Below are 22,650 nucleotides of genomic sequence, written 5' to 3'. Positions count from 1 at the left end.
CCCCCTTCCTTGTCTTCATACATATTACAGCTCCATTATCACCCTATTGTGTGATTCCTATTAACCCAGCCTGGGGCTGAAAAGTGCTCCCAATTTTCATTTGTCCGGTATGTGGGTGTGTGTGTGTGTGGGGGGGGGGGGGGGTGTACCTCTCTCTGTGCAGAGTGTTGATTCAGCTGGAGCCTCCCTGAATGTCGGACAGCCAACTGACAGCCTCTGTCACTAGGTGCCAGCACGCAATCATGACTCAATAAGGCCAGGAAATCAGTAGAGAAGGAGAGAAAACACACGTCTGGCCAGTGGACTAGCAGGGATGGGGACTGGGGATAGAGGAGAGTGGGGTTTGGTGCTCAGGGTTTAGTTACACCCAGCTCTCGCTCCAATTGACTTAGAGTCAATTTGTGAACATGAAAAATAATTTGGGCTGTGTTTCAGTAACTTTAACCAGGGCAGGGCAGCATGCTATGAAAATAGAGGAACAAGGATGTTGAACATACATCATCAGGTGGGTGCCCTGTTCTGTTGCTCTTAGGGTTAGGGTTAGGTTTTATCCTCATGATGAACCCATCCTTTTGTTTCCTTTATTCACACCAAATGTTTCCATGTTCTAGGAGAATGGGGTTGTATGAAGTAGAATGAGGTTTAACTTCCCTGTACGTAGTTGTAAAGTGTTTAATAAGTGTTATATGTGCTCGTCTGTGAGAAATACGTTTATTTCAAACCTCAACCATTAAACTACAATTTAATGAGGGTCGAGAAAGTGTGCTATGCTTAGTAATTACAGCAAAAAACTGTCATAAAAAACTGCAATATACTCCATCCAAAAGTGGAGGGACTGACATTTTTTATTGTTCCTTGTCAGTTGTGTAATAATGTTAATAAATTCCACACTTACTCATGTGTTCAAGCTATAAAGCTATTTCTGCATAAAAGTTGCCACATTGGTTCGGAGGACATTTAAACATAGCGTATACCCATTTCTCTATATATAAATATATATATATATTCATGATCTATATATTCCCAAGGGACAGGGGTTTCAGCAGAGAGTAAAGAGGGAAATAAACGTGTTTGTTGGTGAAACATGATGGTGGTCTGTCCACTGGAGTATGAAACACTGTAACCTCCACTCACCTCACCCACATGAAGCAGTGCATCTGTGCAGCACTGAGTGGTGACCCAGGTCAGCTCTAAGAGCTCTCCCTTCCCGGTCTCTCAGCTGGAGAGGGGTGGGGGGGGGTTCACCAGTTGGGACCCCTGCTCTCACTCCACCACCACTCACTGCCACCACACACACAGGCAGCCTGAAACAGCCACTGTCTCTAACCAAGGGGGGATGAAGGAGGAACAGAGGGATAGCCTCTCTTCCTTCCAGCTGCAGAATTTAACCTCAGAATCGTGTATAAGGATCAGTAGCCTTGTGCCTAAGGCATGCCCATGTTAGAACAATACCATTACAGCCATATGTATTCTCTTTTTGTACAGAGACTACCCAGTTATTCTCACAGAAGCATTTTCATTTAATAAGCACAGCTGCTCAAGGATGTCTACCTCTTAGATCATTTGGGAATTCAACATGTGTGACCCTCTGGTTTTGAGGTCATGGTTTCAGATGGCTGTGCAATCCCCCATGCCTACCACAGCCTGCTGCTGCTGCTTCCTCCCACCCTTTGCTGTGGCGGCGTGGCTGAACATTCTGTGGGGATGTGGCCGCATGAGCCAAATCAGTGGTTTGGACCAATTAGAGAGCCCTGAGCTCAGAGGCCGGTTGTGACTAGGTAGTTTAGGGTGTGTGGAAGCATAAGTGAGATGACACGATAAGAATGAGATGGGGAGTAGGCCACCAGCTTGTCATGACATTAGATGACAGAGAGCATGTGTCACCAAAGAGACCCAACACAACTTTATTCCTCTGGAAAAGTGCCATTGGTAAAGCAGGCCTTTTTCGAGAGGTTCCTATGGTATAAAACGTGTTTAATGTGGAGAAAAAAGAAAGTGATAGATAGATAGCAAGGGAGAGAAGAAGTGTGTAAGGGATGAGAAGAAAAGCAGATGAATAAAAGATTGAACAAAAGTACCCTAGCCTGTTAATGGGGCATGGTCTGGCTTCACACCCTCCTCCCAGGAGGCTGGCCTCCAGCTCCTAAAAACAGCGGATATGAAGAAGAAGACATCTCTAGAAAGAGCCAAAGCGTGGGGAGGGGGGGGGGGGATATTCACAGACAGCCAGATAACGTGGCGTGAAATCTCTGCAGTCGGAGAAGAATCGGTTGGCTCTGGGATGACCTATCTCACTACAGAGAACAAGCACCAATTATGCTGCATGACATAGACACTGCTGATGCTGTTGCTAGTACTGTACCCCTGCCATTCAAGCTTTTTGGGGCACCCAGTTCAAAGTTCACACAGCAACCACCCAGAGGGATGTGTTTATTATCACGTCAAAAGACACTACACCTTTGTTTATAAAAAGTCTTAACATAGGCCTGTCAATGCGTAGCTTTTTTTCAAAAAGCTGCATAATTTCAGATAGAGATTGCCTTGTGTGTCTGGGGCTGGAGCCTCATCTTTTAGGAGAGTGTGTGTGTGTGTGTGTGTGTGTGTGTGTGTGTGTGTGTGTGTGCGTGCACATGCTGTGTGTGTTTTTTGCCCTTTGCCAGCCCTATGGAGTGGACCTTGGACTGGAGAAGACATCCCTCTGTGTGTAATACCTCAGAGGACATGTAAAGGACAGCAGAGAAACACTTCATATCCTCTCCCCACCAGGACATGTTCCCATGGGAGTTCATCTGCTCATTGGGTCCCTGATCACGCAAGCCGGATTACTGCTGGAGACTGGAATACTTATGAGGGCAAGTTCACTGCTGCATAGCTGTGCTGGGATATGGATTACCTCTCCCTGACACTACATGAAACAACACATATACACACACACACAACACAGAAACAGCAGCAGCTAAGAACTACTGAAATACTATAACTTTTGTCATCACACATTGCTGATGTTGGAGAAACACAATAAATCTATTTACAATAAACAAAATGTCCAGTCAGTGCTAATGATGATGATGCAACAACCGTTATTATTGTGAAATATAGGGGTGGCAGAGAAGGAACTTTCAAACTACCCTGAAAAGAAGTAATTTGGTTCTCTATGGGCTCTGTTTTGAACATTACAGTAGGCATGGCCAAAGCCTGAGAGAAGTGGTTCAGTGGTGATCTGGTGGCTGGTGGTCAGTGGGTCCGCCCTGCTGTTGGAGCACTGTGGGTACCTCTCCAGGGCCAGCTCACACCAGATCACTCTCTATTCTCAAGTTTAAAAGGAACCTCTTGTTTCCTCCTCCATTTCCTCTTGGCACCCTGTGAGTGTGTATCCAGGATTAAGACCAGAGGCTGTAATACTCCTTATACCGTGAATAATGTACCGGTACTGTAGGTCCTTTATTATCATTTGGTGTATGACCCTAATGTACTGTACTGTAATGTCTTATCGTCAAACTACTGTTTGCGGGTTTTAGACCACATGTGTAAGAAGGTAATTGCCATCAGCTATTACCTTCTTGTGTCTTATAATGTAACAATAACAGAAAATATGCTTCGATTTAGACAGTATAGCGCCTTTCCGCCTCACACAGGTGCTCAAAGTGCTTCATTGTATGGGAGGGCTCACCCAATCCACTACCATTAACAATTCTGTGATTTTTGTGTTTGTTGCAGAGACTCAAGTCTGTAGTGCTTCACGGCTGCAGGCCTTCCACTCACATTTACACGCCTGTCAAATTTGTGGTGTCACAAACATAAATGTCACAGGTAACTTGTGCCCTGTCGTATCTGATCATGGCATCTTTTCGGATGTACAGTACATGGGTATATGTGGGAATGCAGGAACGCAGCGTATTCAAAGTCCTAACTGGTTTGTTCATATCACATGGGGATACACACAGAGACTAATTATCGTCACATGCAGCATTGAGACTGCATCAACCTGGAATAGCCTAATTTTCCAAGGATGTACAATACAGTGAGCATTATGTCTACATTGTCTGAATTATGTTTAGATTAAAGGTTTGATGAGTAAAGTCTGAGAAATTGTCAATACAAGGAAGGACTCACAACGTTGACTTAAATGCCTTTACTGTGACCCACAGCAAATGCCCAGACAATCATAGTATGTTTGTTTGGTTCTCGGGCACTCGTAGCTCCCAGTTAGTGAAGTCATAACTCCGACATGAACATTTAACCTCAGGTTGGCAGACAATAAGAAGAACAGCATAGAGCTTAGTTATGAAGTAATAATGAAGATTTGTCAGCCTAGTGTAGAGCTTTGGCCTTTTCAAGCGGTGAATGGAAATATTTAGTGAGGACTGTGATTGCCTTGAAGCATGGTACATTCATCTCTGTCATGAGGGAATAATGGAGAGAGTTGTGAACACCCAACACAACGCCAGGCCTGACAGAGAAGTGGTTGAGAAAACATGAACACACTGATAGAGAAAGACTGTTTGTATTGGTTCAATACCGTTGACTTCATCACTTCACTGTGTACTAACCTCTGAAAAGAGGGAAGCTAATTGTTAAATGAAACACTGGACATGCAGCTTGCCTTCTTCAAAGTCAGGAGTGTAATGAATAAGGCAGAGGCAGTGCTCTCCCTCTTTATAGAGAACTCCTGGCATGAATAATCGATCACATAGAACCTGTTATCAGACCCAAATAACTGATAGCATACTGAATCACTCTGTTATTACATTGTGACACACTGTAAACATGAGGCCTATACAACATTTGTTATAGGTAATGCTTTTTTCATTCTACCACACAGTAATAAGTTACTTTTTATTTTCTCTGTAGGACTTTAACATTAAAATAGTTCTAAATTGCAATGTACTGTAGACTGCATGTGTCTTCACTACACAAAGAGAGAATTCTCATGACAGTTTTACATGATACTGTAACCTTCACACAGTTGTTTACTCTCCCCTAACGGTTTAGTTATGTTGCAGTGTTCTTGTTGTCCATTCTGTTTTGATATAACATCACTGTTTGCCAAAGTGAAAACCTTCTTCTCTGCCACAAAGAAAATATTTACAGAAAAGCCCTGCTGTGAGGACTCTGGTTTCCATTAAGGGCATGCAAGTAGCCCAGTGAACGCCGATGGCCCACGTCCAAATAAATGTTTCGGTCTCTGTGCTTCATTTAAGATTTATCACTTCAAATGATGTTGTCAGCTAAACCGGGTTATTTTCCTATGTACGTCCCAAGGGTCAGTAGGCAGGAAGGCCCGCCTCCTTTTCACAAGCAAGGTAACATCTGTGTAAACAAGCATGAGTGACAGTCAAAGAGGGCAGCAGCACAATATGGAGAAAATAAGGCATTATATACATACATATGGTTTGAGTTTCCTTATGAAAAACAGAACAGGGAGGGGAATCTGTTCTGCCCTGTGTGCTCCTGTATAGAGACAGTCCATGTTTGCCTGTCAGGGAGACGAATGAGAAACATGGGCTGCTCACAGGGGTCAGGGAGCGGTTCAAAATCCTCCTTTGTGCTCCCAGTCTGTGTTGGAGACAATGTGGATAATGAGAGAGGAATTTGGCGTGGAGCGCAGAGCACACACAGGGGAAGCACCTCACCCAGCCTCAGGAGCCCAACCAGCTGTCTGTGCTTCTGTCTCCCAGGGCTAGATACATTCTCTACACTACAGCCATGGGAAATTATTAATATCACAGCACTCATTGTCTGTACAGTACAACATTCACTTCCCCAAAATGTTGGGGTCTGTGAGACTCCAAGCGATACCGTATTTGGCCAATGTGTCTCATGCAATTTTACTGCGTGAGAATGAAGCTGCCTAAAAGGTGAAGAGGTCTAGGTTAATGTAGGTCTATGTTCCCAACTGTGTATAGAGTGTAAAAGAATATCACCTGTGCATTGTCAGAGATAGTATTTGTTGATGGAGTGTTGTGTTATTGTTGTCTAGTACATCGACCCAATAACAGATTGTCTTGAGTTCAGAGGGGTGAGTTGTAACCGAGTTGAGATGGTGAGACTCACTCAAGTTCTAATACCCCCACCCGCACAGCCGGCTTACATCGGGTATTTGAGGAGACGGTCACGTGTGTGGCAAGTTTGAGACTCGGTCGGAGCAACTTGAATTGCGGGGCTACTATTTGCAGCAACTTGACGTGTGTTTTATCTGCTCACCGTGCTAATGTCTACACACCCCTTGAATATTGTAACAAATAGTTCAACGGTTTTCATTTACCAGATACCTTAAAACATATATATATTCACATAACATATATATATATATATACACATACATATATATACATACATACATACATATGTATATGAGTGTATATATATATATATATACACTCATATGTATATGAGTGTATATATATATATACTTTATTAGGTACACCTTGCTAGTACTGGGTTGGACCCCCTTTTGTAGCCCATCTGCTTCAAGATTCGACGTGTTGTGCGTTCAGAGATGGTCTTCTGCATACCTTGGTTGTAACGAGTGGTTATTTGAGTTACTGTTGCCTTTCTATCATCTCGAACCAGTCTGGCCATTCTCCTCTGATCTCTGGCATCAACAAGGCATTTTCGCCCAGAGAACTGCCACTCACTGGATATTTTCTCTTTTTCTGACCATTTTCTATAAACCCTAGAGGTGGTTGTGCGTGAAAATCCCAGTAGATCAGCAGTTTCTGAAATACTCAGACCAGCCCATCTGGCACCAACAACCATGCCACGTTCAAAGTCACTTAAATCACCTTTCTTCCCCATTCTGATGCTCGGTTTGAACTTCAGCAGGTCGTCTTGACCATGTCTACATACCTAAATGTAAATTGAGTTGCTGCCATGTGATTGGCTGATTAGATATTTGCGTTACTGAGCAGTTGAACAGGTGTACCTAATAAAGTGGCTGGTGAGTGTGTATATAATATATATATACACACACACACACACACTCACAGGCCACTTTATTAGGTACACCTTGCTAGTACCGGGTTGACCCCCTTTTACCTTCAAAACTGCCTTAATTCTTTGTGGCATAGATTCAACAAGGTGCTGGAAACATTCCTCAGAGATTTTGGTCCATATTGACATGATAGCATTACACAGTTGCTGCAGATTTGTCGGCTGCACATCCATGATGCGAATCTCCCGTTCCACCACATCCCAAAGGTGCTCTATTGGATTGAGATCTGGTGACTGTGGAGGCCATTGGAGTACAGTGAACTCATTGTCATGTTCAAGAAACCAGTTTGAGATGATGTGAGCTGTGTGACATGGCGCGTTATCCTGCTGGAAGTAGCCATCAGAAGATGGGTACACTGTGGTCATAAAGTGATGGACATGGCCAGCAATAATACTCAGGTAGGCTGTGGCGTTTGAACGATGCTCAATTGGTACTAAGGGGCCCAAAGTGTGCCAAGAAAATATCCCCCACACCTTTACACCACCACCACCAGCCTGAACTGTTGATACAAGGCAGGATGGATCCATGCTTTCATGTTGTTTACGCCAAATGTCGCAGCAGAAATTGACTCATCAGACCAGGCAACGTTTTTCTAATCTTCTATTGTCCAATTTTGGTGAGCCCGTGCGAATTGTAGCCTCAGTTTCCTGTTCTTAGCTGACAGGAGTGGCACCCGGTGTAGTCTTCTGCTGCTGTAGCCCATCTGCTTCAAGGTTCAACGTGTTGTGCATTCAGAGATGATCTTCTGCATACCTTGGTTGTAATGAGTGGTTATTTGAGTTACTGTTGCCTTTCTATCATCTCGAACCAGTCTGGCCATTCTCCTCTGACCTCTGGCATCAACAAGGCATTTTCGCTCAGAGAACTGCCACTCACTGGATATTTTCTCTTTTTCTGACCATTCTCTATAAACCCTAGAGATGGTTGTGCGTGAAAATCCCTGTAGATCAGCAGTTTCTGAAATACTCAGACCAGCCCGTCTGGCACCAACAACCATGTCAGTTCAAAGTCACTTAAATCACTTTTCTTCCCCATTCTGATGCTCAGTTTGAACTTCAGCAGGTCGTCTTGACCATGTCTACATGCCTAAATGCATTGAGTTGGTGCCATGTGATTGGCTGATTTGATTAAAATGCAGTTTTCAGGTCGCATCAGGTTATTTCTCAGACCTGAGCATTGCATCACAAATGAGATAAGTTCGTAGGTAATAGTTTTTTTTTTTTTAATTGATAAAATATCGCATTCACGTGCCCATAGACGATGGATGAATGGATGCATGGATCAGAGCTTGACTACAATCACTGAGATCAAGTAAATAAACTAAAAGGTTTAGTAAACACTATGTGGTATGGATGTGATTACAACTATTTTGGTTTTACTGATAGTTAACGTAATAACGACGTTGTTAACATCACACAGCTAGCCCCATGGGCTACATCATCACAGCTTAACTTTACCTTTAGCCTAGAGAACTACGGTATGTAGGTGAAAGCTAGACAGAACACCATAATAACATTGTTGAAAGGGGTGACTTTGCTGGGATAACGATGTATGCCCTAACGTTAATTTATGCCTGATAAATTTAGCTTGCTATTCATGCTAGTGTGTAACTGATAATTTTCCTTATCGGCCGGGCTCCTGCCTGGACAGCCCCTCCCTGCCGTAGCATTCAAAACAGGACAGGAGGTGTGGTGTTGGTTATGGGTTTACAACTGTTATATCCAGACTTTGATGCTACTCTATGACTATGGTGTAAATAATCCATTAAATGGCAATGATGGCATAATACGTCCTCCAATGCAGGTGATGTAGCTAGGTCCAGCCAGTTAACTGCAAGCTTAAACTGCCGCCAAAGTTTGCACTGGTAATTTATCGAGAAGATAACTTTTTTGGTCGTCATTACTGTACAAACCCCGAGCATAGCAGCTTTATTTGCGACATTCACTCACTACGTTTTCAGACAATGGTAGCTGCTAACTAGCTAGCCAACTCCATGTATAAGATAAAAAACCCAAGGGTCAACTCCATGCGTAAGATTAAACCCCCCCCCCCCAAAATCAATATTATGTCACTATCTCACCGGCCTATTATTGCATGTTGCTCACCTATGGCTGAAGTTTTGTTTTGTATCCAAACTTGTCAGCCACTGTCATATTTATGAATAAGCCTCGTTCTTAAATGTTTTTACTCTTCTAATAAGAATATTAATTGTCTCGCAGGATAGTGATCACATTCTAGGGATCACATTTGTCTAATTTAACAGCAGATCACCCCCCCCCCGGTATGAAAACCATGGAAATGAATGACCAAAAACTATGTTTTAAGTGAGAGGTTATGGCTTGTTAAAAGCTGCAAAAGACAGGAAATTCAAAATGAGCACCACCACCCATAACTTCACCTGTGTGATTGTCTACCCCGCCCTGATTGGCTTCACCTGTTCCTCATCGTCCTTCCCTGTGTATTTTAGTCTGTGTGTTCCTCTGTCTCTGTGCCAGCTCATCTTTGTATCTTTGTGTCATACGTCACAGCATTTCCTAGTGATAAGTATTGCTGGTTTTTGATCTCCGAGTGTGTTTCTGACTTTGCCTTTTTGCCTACCCCCTTCCTGGATTATCTGCCGACACATTGACTGCCAACCTGTGTACTGAACCTTTTTGATAGTAAAGACTATTCTATTGGATTTAAGTTTGTCTCCGAGTCGTGCATTTGAGTCCTCTGCCTGTGTACTAGTCATTACAAAAACAGTACCACGTAACAGTGAACAATGGGGAAAAGTGTGCAGTGCATTGGACTGTATTGCGTTGTCTGTCTTCTATTCATTGCAGTGTACGGTATATTATTGAATGTAGAGTTCCCCACCATGCTGTACTGAAAATACATTCCCATAAGGTTGTGTGGCAAAATAAGGAACTTGTATTGTATAACTTGTACTTGTTATGCAAAATGTAAATCACTATTGTGAGAGAAAACATACTTTAAGAGTATGAATTAGGCTGTTTGAGAGAAGCTTTGAATCCTAAGCAACCTGCCCATGTTTGAAGTACAGTCAGACCAACATACACCACATACAGTACAGCACTATAGCAGGTATTAAAGCTGTGTGCTAGAAAACCTTGTTAGTGCATAGGTGAAGTTATGGGTGGTGTTGCTCATTTTATTGAATTTCCTGTCTTTTGTGGCTTTTGACATGCCATAACTTCTCACTTAAAAAGTAGTTTTTGGTCATTCACAGACTGTATAATTGTATTACATTTGATTTATTAAGTAAGGTTAACCTAAGGTTGCACACTGATGCCCTGTAATCTATATAAACTGACATTATAATTGATATCAAGCCAACCTACAACAGGGATCTCTTATTGGCTTCGAAAGGGAGGGACTTCTGAGCAGAGCTCGTGCGCCCAAGTACAGTCGGCTACTTTGTAAATCCAGGCTAGAGGGCGCGAGAAGTGGAGTTACAGTATGGCAACCTGTTGATAAGGGAGTTGGTATGGAGTTGTGACGACCATGGATATCTTCGTAGGAACACATTTTATGGCAGAAGTTTTAATCGACAGACATTTGACAACCTTACTTGCCGAACGCGAAGGCGAAGACTGCATTTCCTATGGAAATGAAAATTTCCCATTTTCTACATCTGAACAATGCGATAGTCGAATTTACAAACGCTGGTAATGTTTCGGAAGCCTTTAGTTTAAAGTGACAATGTTTTTATGAAGTTGAAGCAATCTCAGAAATTATGAAAATGATACAGCATATTGAGGCAATCATTTACAAACCAAATATTTCCGTTAATAGGCTATGTAGAGAGAGTTGCACAGGTAGCCTACGATGTGCATTAGGCTTATTTTCTGTAAGGCAGAACAGGTGTTGCCAGAGTGACGCTCCGACTTCTGAACTCACAAACTTGCCGGTAACCTGGTCGGTAAAGATCCACTACCTACGTGAAGAAGAACCAATGTGAGATGATCTCAATGAGGATAACTTAAGGACAACTCAAATAGAGGCTCAGTTCACGATGAAAATACTGAGTTTACTTTGCGTTGTCATCGGACTGTGGAAGTCCTGCTCGACGAACAGAAACTGTCCAGACCTCATCATTGACAGCTGTCATTGTACATCTGAGAGGTCAAAGGAGTTGAGCAGACAAAACGTCCGTGTCAAAGTTGTATGTGATGAGTTGGAATTACTGGACACTCTACAACCCAGTTTTTTACCCAACAAAACAGTTTCCCTGTGAGTATACATCAATCAAATAATAGGCTTCAGCATTTGAACGTTGGTTGACAAACCATTTTGTGTAAATTATTTATCACTCACTAGGCCACCTTGTCATAACAACTTGCTTACATCCCAGTAACCTCTGATATCTGATAGACTTGCCAAAGATGCCATATTCATAGCACTAAACTATTGTGACATTTTATATAAGATTGCACTATACTACAATTCAGTTGTTATTAGATAGTATTTATTACCTTATCACTGTAGGAAGTCGAATATTAACTTCCTCAGGTAATAGTGTAGTATTGCCCTTTCTCCAAACATGTCATAATGCATTGGGTATTGACATTTTCAGTATTCATATTCATACTAATGAATATCATGTTACCAGTCCATTACACCTGAGGACGTTTGACTAGTTTTCCTTTTTATCAAAGAGATTGACACTGATCTTAGAATGTATTCTTATTCTTCATAGACCCTTTAGGCTAGAGTTGAAAACTTTCCTAACTCATCCATCCTGCAGGTGTGGAGATTGACTGGTAGATTAACAGACTATTTTATTCATGGAGACTGTATGGAAACTGAGGTATTTATTTGAGGCAGTAAAAGCAAATACCAAATGTAAAGGGACTCCACTATTCCAGCCACTACTGGTGGAGAGGATTGTGAAATATGAATGTAGAGAAATGATTGAATTCAATTATGTGCAGGATTTTCCATATTTGATATAAACAGTGATTTTGCTTTAGGTACATGGTTAATGATGCAATAAGGCTAATATTGTTTCTTTGCTTAGCCTAAATGTTGTTGCAGTTGCACATTGGAGGCAATATCACATTTTCATTTGAATAAGTGTTCTCTGACATGTTGGGTTTCAGATCATGTTTAATCAGTGTTCATTGTAGGTGCTGATTTTTAACATAGAACTTCAATGAGTTGAATTGATGGAAATGAATAAGCAAAAAAGCATCTTCCCTTTGTCCATTTCCTCTTGGCAGGGAATTACGCATATGCAATGCTTCTCTATTACAACATTTTACGGTAAAAGCACCATGTTTTAAGAGACAAAACAACTCTAAATGATCACAATCTTCTCCTCAGCCAACTGTATCCTCTTGGCCGGTAAGGAAGCCGTTTTTCCTGCCTTAGGAAACGTGACCTTTGTCAGGCCGTAGGGGCTTCCCACGTCTCCCTTTTGTTTAGATGTGCTGTGAAAATAATAAACAGATACCAGAGGGAAGCATGCAGTTGAATGGACTCCTGAACAGATCCCTTCTATTGCCTTCTCTCCTCGACCTCTTCATTCTCTCTTTTCTTTACTTCAGCCCTCCGTGGTAATGAGGTCCTTATTAGGGTGTTGTTCTTCCTCATGACACCTGCAGCATGTTTTCTCTAAGTAGATGAAGAGTAGGCCTACAGTAGAATTGTAGTATTGCAATGGCAGAACTGGCCATTAAGATGAAAATGAAATGTGTGTGATATGTCAATTATTGCTAGCAGCTGAGACTATAATATATAGCGGCATTAAGGTAGACCACCACTGCAATGGTGGCGTGAACCTGTTAACCACTGGCCTCTATAGAGGGCCTCTTAAGTGGGCCAGAGGGCCTCTACAGTGGGCCAGTGGTTAACAGGTTCACGCCACCATTGTTAATAGGTTCACCATCACAGCGATGGTCTACCTTAATGCTGCTGCCACAGCAGACACAAGGTGTGAAGTGCTTTCGAAAGCCACCACAAGCTGGTGACAAGAGCTGTGAAGGATGTTTGAAAAGAGAATGGTTTGCCTTATCAGATAGATTGGCAAAATCAAGCTTATTATAGCAGCTCATGAATTACAGAGATGATGAATGGAAATGGTTTAAACATCTGGTTATTTTAACAAAAACCAAGCAATGGGACCAACTACTATCTATTCTCATACCGCCATCAAGCATTCTCTCACAGCGCAGGGAAGCGGGGGAAATGTTTCAGTGCAATCTGACATGAATAAGTGTAAGTCGGCTTTAATAATGCACTGTTTTGATTACAGAATGAAGTTAGGGATGTTCATATGAGACAGGAGTAAGGATTTTGGGTTTCAGTGGAATTGAGCCTGGATAGAATAGCAGCCTACAGTTGTTATCAGGGACGTTGGAAGTATATTTCATAAGGGGGTGCTGCCTAAAATGTTGTCATTGCACGTGGCATGTGCAATGTTTTGATTGATTCGTGAAAGCTCTCATTTCAATCATGTGAAATACGTTCAACATGAATTCGCGGTGCCAAAGCGGAAAATTAATGACACAAACTGCGCTCTTTGCTTTGTGAGCACACTGTGTCCATATAGCCTACTGCTGAAGTGTGCGGAATCAACTGACAAACATTATACCTCAATGAGTTAATTAATATGCAAATTCACGGGCACACTGCCACATATTCCTGAAGACATGATTTGCTCTAAATTAAGGTTTATCCAAGGACAACAATTAAATTTCTCAGACCAGACAATAATTTGCCATTACGCCCTTATCCATTAGAATTTCTAAACAGTGCCTCCTGGTGGTTATTTTGACAGGTTGAATTCCATGAAATAAAATATGGCAAATAGTCGAGCTGACTTCCTACTGCTGTCGCAGTACCTACTGCTGTCGCAGTGACATCGTCGCACAAGCGTGAATCTTTTAAACTCTGACCTACTGTATTTAACACCTGTCCCTGTTTCTCTAACAAGTGGGAGAAGTTGCTCAGGAGTTAGAGTTGAGCCTGACAGCTCTGTTGACCCTTGGACCTCTCCACTGTTATGGTTTCAGTGGTGAGTACGAGAAGCTCTGTGTCCCTGTGGAGAACAGTAGTGGGGATTGTAGCTGACACCTGTCAATGCACTTGCTAGGGGACCTAGTACTACATAGGAGGAGGAAGAGGAGGAAGAAGAAAAAGGAGAGAGAGACTGAGACTCGGGAGAGAATCAGAGGGAGTGACACAAAGGGAGTTACACAGAAATGTATTAGGAGACAGGAAGTGTTTCGTAACTGAAAAATAACTGTTGAGAGGTAGAGCAATGGAGAGAATGTGACAGAAGAACACAAACATTGTGTTTCTGAGGCGTTATTGCTTAGTCACATTTGTAATGCAAACTTACCCCGTGAACATGTAGATATTGTATGTGACAATATGGTTGCTTTAGTTTGGACTCATGATCTCTACCCAGAGGTTTTATAACGTCAACAACAGATTTTTGTTTTACCTTATCAGACTCAGTAAAACGAAAAAACAATATAAGCATTTATGAAGCATTTATTTTAATGGCTTTGATCATTTGAATCCCATTTCTGTTTTACTGAAAATACATACAGTTGCAGTATAGACATCCAGCTAAAATACTGGTTGACTGTATTTTCAGTAGCCCACTTTTGCATTTGGACATCCTCAATGGAAGAACCACAAAAGGCTGCTCAAAACCCCCAAAAGCCTACCAATCTCTCCCAGTGAAGCTTGTGGAAAACAAAATGAGAGCATTGGTTTGGTACGTGGCCGTATCTGGAGGTGTCTGGCATGAACGTGGGCCATCATCCTGGAGACAGGAGGGGCTGTTTGTGGTGTCTGGGTGGAAGTGATCAGGATCATGGCTCTAAAGCAGTACAAGAACATCCCCGTATTCTCATTACTCAGGGAATGGCTTTGTAGCACAGCGCATAATAAGATGAGACGTTGAATTCATACAGTAGCAGGAGAGGCGCTACAGTATATGCCACCATGTTAAACAGCACTCTCTGAAATAGATCTGGCACTTCTTATCATTTGGAATCAAATTAAAATAACAGTATATGCCACCCATATACACATAATGGTCAAGTCATGTGATCACTCTTGTGTGGGACTGGCGATGTGAGTTTTGATTTGTCGATATTGTACATGTCATATTGTACACATTGTACTTGTACACATGTCAGATCAGCAGAATATGGACACTCCATTACTTAGGAAATGGGGTTTTTCTTAAAAATAAAAAAATCTCTGCTATCTATAGGCCTCAATCTCAGTGTCCTTCAATCTCTTCTCTCTCTCTCTCTCTCTCACTCTCTCCCTCTCTCACTGCCCTGAGTGGTTTTGCATGAATACTTTATTGACATGCACACATAGTCTTCTATATTCTCCATGCATTACCACACTAATGGCCTTGCGAGCTAGCAGGGAGCAGATAACTAGCAGGGAGCAGATAACTAGCAGGGAGCAGATAACTAGCAGGGAGCGGATAACTAGATTCAAGATTCAAGATTCAAGATATTTATTAGTCATATGCACAGTAAACAGACAGTTACACCACACAATGAAAATCTTACTTTGTAACTAGCAGGGAGCGGATAACTAGCAGGGAGCAGATAACTAGCAGGGAGCGGATAACTAGCAGGGAGCGGATAACTAGCAGGGAGCGGATAACTAGCAGGGAGCAGATAACTAGCAGGGAGCAGAGAGCTAGTACCTGTCTGTCTGTAAAAGGCCATACAGTTTAATATGTCACATGCCAACCCTTAAATCTAAAGAGACAGGGCCAAAGCGATCCTGTGTGTCAGTATAGATGGAGTCCGCGGCCAAAGCTACCAGTTGTAATGCATACTGTATATCCAAGGGTCTCTCTCTCTCCCACTCTCTCAAGCCCCGACGCTTTAATCTACAGTAGTTCTATTATTGAGGGTTAGAAAAGTTTTTTATTTTTTTAGTTCCTGCAATGGCCAAAGCTAAGATTTCCTCCTTTTATACTGGGGGGGTATTAAAATATACAAGTCATGCTGATCTATAACTAAGAATAATGACCGTCCAAATAAGGGTCTCTTCATCACACCCTGTGAGATCTTTTTTTATATATTTAAGGCAGTGATGATCTTAGTAAGATATTGATTAAGATTTAGGCTGGTTGTTAACTACACAGCTTTGAGTGATTTATTGCTCTTTGTTGTTCAATGATATGGCTCTCAAATATATCCATATTAAATACCTCCTTTCTGGGTGCCAGTAGTGTACAGTATATAATACCATGTTAAACAGCGCTCTCTGAAATAGATCTGGCACTTCTTATCATTTGGAGTCAAATTAAAATAACTAGTATATGCTGTACCTTGTGGTTTTACAAGACACCTGATCAGTTTTGCTTGAGTTGAGATGATAATGACTCACAGCGCAAGAGTTCATGACCACTGGGTAGAGAAGAGCTTGCAAATCACAGTGCCCTTGAAAACCCAAGAATGTGTCCAAACGCAGTTGAATGTCTACTGTCTAAAAATATTAAGAAAGAAAAATACAATGAGCGCCAAGGATACGTTCTGGTCTGTTATCCCTACCTCCTCCCTTCACCATTGAGTCAATACCAAGGTTATTTAAACTGTCATAACTCTGCTATCGTATACGGGCAGCCCGACTTTTGGAAGCATGTTTTGTTTTCCCCGCTTTCTGAGACGTCGTAAAACAAGGCGAATAAAAAGCCTGGTGTGTGCTGCTTCTGTTGCCGGGTGTGATCACAGTAGGAAACACATTAACTCCCTCCCTGTCTTAGCACTGCAGGGGCGTGTGTGTGTGTGTGTGTGTGTGTGTGTGTGTGTGTGTATGTGTGTGTGTGTGTACTTGCTAACCATACTGTATGTTGCTCAACCCATCGATACTATGTGATTATGTCTTGATACTGGTTAGTAGAATAGACAATACTGCAATCTTCCATGCCCCCCAGCCTTCGACTAGTCTGACAATGGTGTAGAAATAAAATGTGTTGTACATGAATACTGATTTGCACTAACCACTCCAGCTCCTCTTGAGAAGTAGTTTCTGGTCTCAAAGCACAGTGTAGTCCCTCCTGTGGCCTGAGGGGCGGCCACATATGCAGATGTGCTCAGCTGTTAGCCTAGGCCTATTTGAAGCTCTGCTAATACCCACTTGAACTCCAGAGCAATGTCTGTTTCACGTCCAAGGTCAATGTTAGTAGATATGAAATATGTTATTTTGGTTAGCTGTGCCTAGTAACCTGATATTATAGAATAACAGAAGGTTTGGATGTTTGAAGAGAAGTGGCTGAAACCGTGGGGGCCGGACTTTCTGAATGTTTGTAATAGTTCACATTGTGATCTTTACCCTACTTGGTCCCCACGATTGGTGTCTTGGATTACATCAATTTAAGTTATTTTTGTTTCTGCTGTTTTATAATGATACAGTTGAATGCATGGCTGTGCTCTGCTCTATAATAGTGCCTTTCGAATTGGACCTCACAGAAATATCCCAGCTGTCGTGGTGTAGAGGAAATGAAAGCCAGAGTTCTGCTGTTGGAGCAGATATGATTGTTGTTCACAAAGTCCAACCACTCTGAAGAACACGCAAATCCAATGAGACACGTACAGTATGATGTATCTAATGCCTGAATGACATGAATTGAGGAAAATGTAACACTGTTTAAAAAAATTGTGTCACGCACAGTACTGTCAATGCATGCAGTGTGCTAGCCTTTGCTTGTGCTAATGGTACATGTGTTTCTTGAAGGTTAGGGTCCTCCCATGTTAGCGCTAATCAGAAAACACAGAGAGAATGATGACATAGACCATTTGCTCCAGCCCGAGCGAGACAATATTTAATTTGTCCGTTCCCCCTGAAAGCAGCTTATCCTAGGAGAATATAATTGATCATGTAAATAGAAAGTTGGAAGGACACTCTTAGAATTTAGTCATGCGCTGTTTACATAATGTACAATTATGTTTTGCCTCCGATTTCCTGGACGTTGTGCAGAGGCCTGAAAGAGGCATGCGGGGGTCGTTGAGCGGCTGCTTTCCACTGCGTACACACACAGTGTGGGACACGCTTGAGTTTGTACAAACAGAGACTGCCTGTCCCTCTGAGGGTACTTCTGCCCTTAGGAGGAGGAACAGGGGCTGAGGTGAACAAGACAGGAAGGGAGAGATATGACAGCGCACAGTCCTGCAGACCAGAACCAGATGCTGTGTTATGTGTTAAATTGATCAATTCTGTCTTCCACATAGCTTCTCACCAAACCCAAAGCCTTGTGAGTGCTTGGGTTTCCCCCCCCCCACTGACCTTTATGTCAAGAGGAATCCAACTGACAGAGCCCTAATAGGACATCGATGTCTATATCAACAACAATAAAAACAGTTCTTATGCATTGTGCTACTGGTGGTCTTACAGTATTTTCCCACAGAGCTTTGCTGTCCTAAGTGACATGAATGAGGTTGCTGTCTGTGTATGTTTGGTCATTTAGTACTCATTTAGAATGATGCTTGTACTTCTCTGTGGGGGACCCCAAAAAAGAAAACATTCTCTTGGACATTTGATGTGAATGCACTGACACCACTGTCTAGGTCCTCTCTGCCCTTTCACACCACTTGGGAGACTTCCCCAGTTCAATCCTAGTCTCTCTTCCAAGATCTAGTCATAATTCTTGAGAGCAAGTCTGTTTTTCACTCTAAAGAAAATAGGCACAAACTGGGATGGTACGCGGTTAATCACAAGCTGTGTTCTCAGTATTCACAGCTTGTATTTGTGCTCCAAAATGTTGTTGGCCCTCTATATCCTCTCAGCACTTTGTAGTCTGTATACTTCATTTTATTTTGTCCTCAAAGTTTTCTTCTGATTTATTTTTTTGTGCATACTTGTGTGTCTGTGTATTGTTTTCTCATGTACTGAATGTGTGTCCATCTGTGTTTTGCGTGTATCCCACGTTGTGACATTTCCAACGTAACTACTGCATAGCTCCCCCTTGCAGTGGCAGTGCAGGCCAGTTAACAATTTGCCTCTTCAGCACAATACATTGTGGGATCACACTGCTTAATCCTATGGTATTAGAATGGAGGATGCATTCCTGCTGGCAAAATGAGTGTCCTCTCTGCACGGACTTGTGACATCCCAATTACCACTCTTTCCCACCCTCTCCCCCACCACTCTTGAGAGTGGAGGATGACCTTGTTTAAAGAAGCCCAGGAAGAAGAAGAAGAGGGAGGGATCTGACCTTGGGTGTCTCCAGGAGCTGATAGGAGACTTGCAATGTTGTGCATGCAAAGCAGGGCCTCTCTGCATGCAGGCGGCCACTGTCTGCCACGCAACACAATGCACACTGCCATTGGGCCAGGGCTGCCCTGCAGTAGACAGGATGATATAAGATCTGGCGAGAATGATCAATATTTGTACAGATATGAAATACAAAAATGCCATCCGAGGTGTATTTGAAATTATGTGGATCTGGGCTGAGGTATAAGCCTGACATAAATCATTAGGCGCTGGCCCTCTTAGCCTACAGCTCTGCAGGAGGGGTTGTTGGGTATCTGAGTGTTCAAAGTCAAAATAATTTGCTGTTGTGTTTCTTCCCCAAGAGTGGAAATCAATGGTCTCTGGGCTCCTGCTCTGTTCTCCGTGTGTCTGGACAGGAGGGATGTTATTAGTGTGTGTGTGTGTGTGTGTGTGTGTGTGTGTGTGTGTGTGTGTGTGTGTGTGTGTGTGTGTGTGTGTGTGTGTGTGTGTGTGTGTGTGTGTGTGTGTGTGTGTGTGTGTGTGTGTGTGTGTGTGTGTGTGTGTGTGTGTGTGTGTGTGTGAGGGGGTCAGGATGGACACAGTTGGTGGGTAGAGTTTATCTCATGTCTGTATGTTTGTTTGTTTCACTGGAGCAGCAGGTAACACAGACCCCCATCTGTGTTCTAACAAGTCCCCTGGGACTCTCCCAACATAACACAAGGTGTGTGTGTGTGTGTGTGTGTGTGTGTGTGTGTGTGTGTGTGTGTGTGTGTGCGTGCGTGCGTGCACATTGTGTATCCTGTATGTCCTTTTCTGTGAGTTATGTGTGCATTCAGCGGAAAGCTGAAGCCTTCCTAGGACAAGTGTTTGATGACTGCTGTTTATGACAAAGTAATGTGTGTGAGCTGGTAAGAGGCTGCAGGGAGTCTTCTTCTTGAGTGAATATTATTATAACTGTCCTTGATGCTTTAACAAATTCCCTCAATGTTGCAGGAGAAGGGTATTTGAAAAGAAAAATAATCCATTGTAATGTACATTTAAAATGTTGAACAAAAATGACATCAATTCTTGCAAATATTTATCATCTAAGGTCCCTGTGGAATATATAATTGATTTGTGGACTGTTATAGAGCTACAGTAGTTGTGATGATTGAATTATGCTGAATTGCCGATGTGTTCTACGAGGATGATGTTCTGACACAGGGAGTTCATTACCCATTTTAACCACAAACGGGTCATAAATAAGACAGAAATGCATCCGAGATGTGGAATTTATGGCCAGATCTAATCAGAGATACATTTCTGTCTCTCCCAAAGTTATTGACAGGATGAACAATTTATTGGACTTTGTGTAAATCATTCCTGTGGCTCTATTTTTTTGGTGTGACACTCCCACTGCTCACCATCTTTTCCTCTCTCTCCCCTGTCTACAGGATCCTCAGTAACAACAAGATCTCCCTTCTTAGAAATTCCTCTTTCTACGGCTTGTTTGCACTGGAGAAACTGTAAGTACTGTAGGCCATACACATAAAGGCGCTGTCCTCACTAGTCCAAATTGTTGACAGTTCCCAGCTTCGAGCCATATCACTTAACCTCAATGCCTGAGTACTATAAATGTATTTAAAAAGTTCATATTTAGCATAATATTTAGCGTAATGTAGTGGGATTTCAGAAAGTCAGTGGGATTTGGCTCTGTGACAGGCTTCTGGTGATGCTGGTGAAGATAACTCTCCTGTCAGTTTAGATGTCACAGCGGTGTGCATGCATATAGAGTGATGAACAGTAGGATGGCTCCCTTGGTCATTCCAATATTCCAATACTCTTCCTTATGGTGACAATGACATTTGGCAGCAGGTTGAGAAAACAGACAGGTTTTGACACGCAGTAGAGGTTGACGTACTGCCAGACTGCCACTAGAAATCATCTGGAGATCACAGCCTATGGTTAGCCAGGGATTACACCCCTCAGTTCAGTGCTGAACCCCCTAAACATCCATTCAGTTCGCAGTGAAATACCATTTCCCTCTCCCTCGTTTACTTCAATGATGTCCCTGTGCTGCTTAAAGTGTGATGTCACCAATCTCAGTGTGGATAAGTGGACTATTGTTTATGCTCTTAAGCACTTTGTGACAAAACAGTTTTTGTACTGCTAGAAGGGCAATTTAATCTTTGATTGGTGCCATTAACGACTGGCCTTTCAGGATCCACCCTGTGTTGTGATCAATTAGATCTCTGCTCCAAGAGATCAAGGTGAAGAGCCCCCAGATCTCGTGTGACCTTTGACCTCAAGACCCTTATGTGAACTGCCAGCCAGACTCCCTCCCTCCCTCCCTCCCTCCCTCCCTCCCTCCCTCCCTCCCTCCCTCCCTCCCTCCCTCCCTCCTGCTGCCTGCCTGTGCCAGCTGTAGCTCTTGGCAGAGCCTGTGTCCTGGCTAGTGGGGATGCCAAAGCAGTGTATGCAGGTGTTCTCGGTGAGTGGGCTGTGGAGGCCAGCTGTTTCAGAGTCTGGCCGTTTGGCGGTCAGGGGTGGTGGGCTGTACGTCTGAGCGACAGGCTTAGCAAGCGGCCGTCTGTGCTGGTGTAGAGTCTCTGCACTGTGACCAGAGTGTGTCTCATTACTACATGAGGAGGAGGAGGTGATATGAGACTAAGCTGAACTGAGCTGGCGGTTGCAAAAGAACATGGTATACTATGGTGTATGGCAGTTTAAAGTATAAGGTAAGCCATTCACTGCAAAGATAATGTTTATTGTAACTCTTATAAGATAAGATAAGACTTATGTGACCCTTATTTGCATTTTCTTGCTGAAAGTGGAGATTGGGGTTGGGCGATATCCACATTTTCTTAGTCGCAATATTATGTCACCATATACGATAATATCGTTCATTGCTGAAGTATGGTGGAGGCATGCCAGCATGAGCAAAAATGACCGAACTGCAGCACATAGAGTGTATAGGCGGTGTTGTAAATAGTCTGGTGAACCAAAGAGACATGTTTTTAATGCTAGATGTGCTTTGCCTGGACAATACACTTGTTATGGACAATACACAGTTATGGACAATTCTTGTGCTGTTAAGCACAAGAATTTAGTTTGTTTCACAAACTACATACAACTACATCAACAAAATAAAAGATAATTTGTTAGCCACACAACCAAGGTTGCTGGATGTGTGTCCAGCATGGTGGACAGACCATATTGAGCAATGAGACAAGACAGATAATACAGTATTCCCTCAGTATTTCCCTTAAGTTTCAACCACAATGGAATAAATAGGATAGGCCTATCTTAGGCCTAGTTTTAGTCGCTCCTATTTAGGACAGTGTCTCCTTGGGAGGGTGATTGATGGATGCATGACAGATTTCTGAAGGACAAATCACATGGCTAGTTGTTCAATGTAGGCTACAATGACTGTGAGAGAAGAAGAAACATGTTCTGTAGAAATGATAGTTAAA

At 42.6% G+C, this 22,650-nt stretch overlaps 1 protein-coding gene across 1 annotated transcript in view; it reads left to right on the top strand.

The window, feature by feature from the left end:
* Positions 1-11,012: 11,012 nt before the first annotated feature.
* adgra1b (adhesion G protein-coupled receptor A1b) overlaps positions 11,013-22,650 on the top strand; it is a gene marked incomplete at both ends in the record, with an annotated part of 106,618 nt that continues 94,980 nt past the window's right edge. Inside the window, 2 exons of the mRNA XM_083696384.1 lie at positions 11,013-11,230; positions 20,632-20,703. Coding sequence (XP_083552510.1) covers positions 11,013-11,230; positions 20,632-20,703 — 290 coding nt within the window. The remainder of the gene's footprint in view (positions 11,231-20,631; positions 20,704-22,650) is intronic.

Source organism: Argentina silus (assembly GCF_951799395.1).
Source record: "Argentina silus genome assembly, chromosome: X".
Taxonomy (NCBI): Eukaryota; Metazoa; Chordata; class Actinopteri; order Argentiniformes; family Argentinidae; genus Argentina; species Argentina silus.
Note: the sequence above shows the minus strand (reverse complement) of the source record. Positions and strands in the feature narration are given on the sequence as shown.